This window comes from Apaloderma vittatum, unplaced genomic scaffold, assembly GCF_000703405.1.
Source record: "Apaloderma vittatum isolate BGI_N311 unplaced genomic scaffold, ASM70340v1 scaffold17541, whole genome shotgun sequence".
Lineage (NCBI taxonomy): Eukaryota > Metazoa > Chordata > Aves > Trogoniformes > Trogonidae > Apaloderma > Apaloderma vittatum.
The window spans coordinates 32,460-37,385 of record NW_009699802.1 but is presented as its reverse complement, the minus strand read 5'-3'; the positions used below and the strand labels follow the sequence as shown (position 1 = coordinate 37,385).

The window sequence follows — 4,926 nt, the reverse complement described above, 5'->3', positions numbered from 1 at the left end:
TCTGGCTGGTGCTAAGAGCTGGTTAAAGGCTATGCTGTCTCTGTGTGTGCACGTGATAGGCACGTGGAAGACAAGTCGACGGTGTTTGGCACAGCGCTCAACTACGTAGCCTTGAGGATCCTGGGGCTTGGACCAGATGACCCTGATATTGTGCGGGCCCGTGTCAACCTGCACAGCAAAGGTCAGCTCTGTTGCGCCCAGCACAGCAGCTGTAGGGCTAGTGTGCTCCTAAGAGAGGTCTGGCCAGACCTGAGGGCTTCATGGAACATGGGAGGCTGCCAGGTAGTGGAGGAACTGTTGCTCTTGCTTGATGGCACCTACCTTTGCAATTACTGATGGTAGAGTGTGCTGCGCTTTTGTACCATTTTCAGGACACGTGTCCTTGACCTCTTTCAGGGGTGCAGCACTCTTCTAGATGTGGGTAGAAGTGGACCCTGCAATGGGGAAGAAAGCAGGCATGGCTGTGTTAACCCTGAAAGCTAATATTGCTCTCTGCAGGAGGTGCTGCAGGAATCCCTTCCTGGGGGAAGTTTTGGCTGGCTGTCTTGAACGTTTACAGCTGGGAGGGAATGAACACACTCCTTCCAGAGATGTGGTACGTGCCACTCTGTATGTGGAGGCAGGAGGTGTTGTCAGTCCTGCCACCAGCCTCGACCCAGAGCTGTCCCAGGCACTGGTGTTTGCCGGGGTAACTCTAGCTGTGGCCTAGAACTAAAGGTGGTTGGGCTGCTTGTCAGCCGAGAGACCAGCAGTAAGGCCAGCCAGGGGGTGCATAGTACCGAACACTGCACCAAAGGGAGATGCCAGAGCTCAGCCCTGTTGGCTTTATCCACAGGGTCCCTGTGCTCCCTGCCTGCCAGAGTAACTTCTCTCTTGGAGCCAGCAGAACTGAGCCCTAGCAGGACAGGACAGCCACACATAAGGCTGCCAGTTCTGACCCTCACTCATAACCTCTCCAATTACTCAGAGGACTGCTGGGTGTCAGAGAGGGAAAGTGTGTGACATATTCCCTGTGGTTGAAATCAGGGGCTGCACAGCCACTGAATCTTTGCCATCAAATGTACTTAACCATCAGTCTGGACCTCAGCCTTCAAAGTCACGTGAGGAAGGAAAGTGCCTTTGAACTGACCTCTTCTCTCCTTCCTCTCTGAATTTGGGATCCTCCCTGTCTTGTGTCAACTGGGCCAAGAGCAGTGTCTGCTGGCCCTTGTGGGGAGGATCTGAGCAGGAGACCAGACTGTGTGGATATTCCTTTCTTTTCTCCTGCAGCTTTACCAGCAGCATCAGGTCTGGTTGAAAGGCACACCCTGCTCCAGGCATCCCTCTTGCAGCACATCATCTCTTAATGCTGCCTTTGGCCCTCCTTGTTCCTCACAGTAGCACCTTCTCTGTTGCAAACAGGCTGCTTCCTACATGGTTCCCAGCCCACCCGTCCCGGCTTTGGTGTCACTGCCGCCAGGTTTACCTCCCCATGAGCTACTGTTACGCCAAGCGTCTGTCAGCAGAAGAGGATGAGCTCATACGGAGCTTGCGGCAGGTAAGGAGCTGACCCTGGTGGGGCTCCCCAGCGAGGACACATGTCTCCCTGACCACCTGCTGTGCCAGCCATGTTCATGTGGGCCAGCCTCATCACTGCAAAGTGACAGCTCTCGTACCCACACAGTCTCTCTGTCCAGGCAGTGGAGCCATTTCCAGCAGTAATCTGCCTCTGGGTGCTTGCTCCCAGCTTGCCAGGCTGATGCCCTTTGTTGTCTTGTGCCAGGAGCTGTATGTGCAAGACTATGCCAGCATCAATTGGCCCGCCCAGAGGAACAATGTGGCTGCCTGTGATGTGTACACCCCGCACAGCTGGCTGCTGGAGGTTGCCTATGGTAAGTGCTGTGTTAGCCAGGGCGGGAGGATCCCTGCCATGTGAGCCTGTGGTGATGGAACTGAATCTGCCGTGTACCACAGGGGCTCTTTAGGGTCTACTGACAGCTACCGGTGTGTGCCCTGGAGCTGGAAGGGAGACCTGAATTGTGTGATCCTTGGGCTTCTCCCTCCTTGCAAGCAGCTGGGCCTTGTGCCCTGGTCCTCAGGCCACTCTGGGGCAGAGTAGTTCCCACGCTTTCCTCGACTGGTCATCCTGTGAGCTGCAGTACTGGCTGCCACAGCAAATGAATCTGTGGGATGGGTTTTTTATTGCATGGCCCTTTCTTCCATAGCCATCATGAATATGTACGAAGCCCACCACAGCACTGGCCTGCGTCAGCGAGCCATCACAGAGCTGTATGACCACATCAAAGCTGACGACAGATTCACCAAGTGCATCAGCATTGGCCCGGTAGGACATTCACTGTCGATCCTTTAAAAATCTTGCCCTTTGTTCTCCAGGGACCAGCTTGCAGTGTCCCAGCCCTTTGCAGCTGTGGCATGTAACCATAATGACCAGATCTTGCTTGAGCACAACTGCTACTCTTAATGCTCGAGAGCTTAATGCTAACAAGGCACAGAAGATGCAGAGGGCATGGGGACTGCTGTGGCCCTGGTGAGGGCTATCTCTCCTTGTGGTCCAGGGAAATTATCTGAGGGAGAAGCTCTGGAGTAATCTCATGGCACCTGTTCCACTACCTCTGCTCTGCTGAGTGATGCCATAGATGGAGCTGTTGAGATCGAGCCCATGACCATCTCTAGATGACTTTATGGTGGGTGGGAGGGATATATGTCTTTGGGACTGGAAGAAGCTGTATCCAGAGCAGTGACAGTGCTGCTCTTGACAGATTTCCAAGACGATCAACATGCTGGTTCGCTGGTTTGTGGAAGGGAAGAACTCCCCAGCTTTTCAGGAGCATGTTTCCAGGATCCCTGACTATCTCTGGTAAGGGCTGAGCGTGGCCCACCTGGCACAGCGCAGGGCTCTGATCGCTGTGGAGTGAGCACACTGTGGCTCCTGCTGTGCCTGCATTGCAGCACTGTGCTCTCTCCTCCCACAGGCTGGGCCTCGACGGCATGAAGATGCAGGTGAAGTGCTGTAGGAGTTCAGCTGTGACTGAGAGGGACTCTGGTGTGCTGGGGCATGTAGTGGATAGCTTGTTCACCTCAAGCCTGAGCTCCTGGCATCTCACCTTTGGTGCCTTGTCACCCTTTCTGCCTCGCTGCCACTTCCCCTGGCTCTGCCAGGAGTGAGTAGTGTCCATCTTGCTAGTTTGCCTCTCTGTGGTGTGAGCTGAGGGAGCAGCCCTAGACCTCTATCCCCTTCATCCCCATGGGTCCTGGGAGAAGGGAAGGAGACAGGCCCGTGATACTGTGTATGGACTGAGCTGTGCTGCTTTTATAGCTTTTGTATCCCTCTGCTCCTTAGCACTAGCCACCTCTCCTGTCTTGACTATGCATAGAGGAAACTGAAGCAGCTGCCTCACTTCATATCACCTCGCTGTCCCTGAGTTGCTGCATCTGTCCCCTCTATGCTAGCTCATCAGCCATGATGCTGGGTGACATAAAACTGAGATGCAGAGTGGAGGGAGCTAGTGGGGCAGTGATATGCTTTGCCATAGAACCTGTAACTGGGTCAGGCTACTGCCAGCGCCTGCCCCTCACTATCTTCTCTCTTCCAGGGCACAAATGGATCCCAGCTCTGGGATACTGCCTTTGCCGTCCAAGCCTTCTTGGAGGTAATGCACCCGTCAGTGCCACATGCTGCCTTGGGAATGGTCTCTCCTGGTGCATCCCCAGATACCAGCAGCTCCTACTGTGCATCACCTCAGACCTCTGCTCTGCCAATTCTGCCATTGCATCGTATGACTGAGCAGGGCAAACATGTCTTCTCAGAGCCCTCCTCAGCTGTAGTAGGCAGCGTGCCCAGCACAGCTGGTACAGCTCATCTTTGCCAGCTGCTTTTGAAGCAGGAGGTTACAGCACCAGCTGAGTGGGTCAGGTTAGGCTTCTCAGTTGCTGCAGTCTTGTGATAAAGCCCTGGCCCTTCCTCCTTGCTCTGCCTAGCCCCAGAGCATTGCCATGTGGCAGGAACAGTGTGCCAGTCTCCTCCTTTTCTGCACTGGGGCAGAGACAGCTATGGTGGACATGCCTTTTGGAGGGTGATGTGGCTGCCTTGGTAACCCCCTAACCTGGTCATGCAAATGTCTCAGTGATGCCAGCAAAAGGTGTTGGTTCAGTTCTCAGTGTAGAGGTTTGTAATGGAAACAGTAAACAAAGTATGAATGCAAACATACAGAAAGGGCTATATGAAGGTCCAGGCATTAATGGCACCTGAGTAGGTCAGCAAAGTCCCAGCACATCCTCTTCTTTCTGAGGGGCATGTTTGGTGGCCACAACTCCTTGCTGACTGTGCACCTCTCTTTCTAGGCAGAAGCCCAGAAGATGCCTGAATTCACATCCTGTCTCCAAAATGCTTATGAGTTCCTCCAGTTCACTCAGGTGAGCGGAGCCAGTTGATGGTGTCTCTCACATGCCGGCTATGCAGACTTGGCTGTTTCTTGAAGCCCTGTTGGATGCATCTATTGCCTTCTGAAGGGCTGGACTAGCAAAGTCCTAGGAACGGCCTCCTGTTTTCTGCTTCCTGTTACTGGGAGTCAACTTTGCAGCTTGGAGAGGACCTTGGCCAGCCCCAGGGATGTTTGGGTTGGCTGCCTGGCCTAAGAGAGGCTGGAAAAGGGAGAGCTTAGGCACCTGTCTGGTACCTGCATATTCAAGGCACCCTTCTGGGAAACGCAGACTGCTTGCCTAGTGATTTAACTTCTGCTGGCCAGGCCAGTGGCTCGAGGTGGGGGTCACTGTCACCAGCAGCTTGGTGTAGATGCAGTCATAGGTCTTGCTTATGGTGCTGCCAATGGGAGCACTGAATGCAGATGGCTCCCTGGCAGGAAGACACCCAAAGAGGGGAATTCAGCAACACTTGCTGAAATTTCTCTTTAGCTCTCCCTGCTCCAA

General features: G+C 54.0%; 1 protein-coding gene across 1 annotated transcript in view; it reads left to right on the top strand.

The window, feature by feature from the left end:
* Window positions 1-59: 59 nt before the first annotated feature.
* LSS (lanosterol synthase (2,3-oxidosqualene-lanosterol cyclase)) overlaps window positions 60-4,926 on the top strand; it is a gene marked incomplete at its 5' end in the record, with an annotated part of 8,592 nt that continues 3,725 nt past the window's right edge. The window contains 9 exon segments of the mRNA XM_009878552.1: window positions 60-181; window positions 499-595; window positions 1,402-1,537; window positions 1,763-1,871; window positions 2,205-2,323; window positions 2,760-2,857; window positions 2,973-3,000; window positions 3,594-3,650; window positions 4,342-4,413. Of these exon segments, the coding sequence (XP_009876854.1) occupies window positions 60-181; window positions 499-595; window positions 1,402-1,537; window positions 1,763-1,871; window positions 2,205-2,323; window positions 2,760-2,857; window positions 2,973-3,000; window positions 3,594-3,650; window positions 4,342-4,413 (838 nt within the window).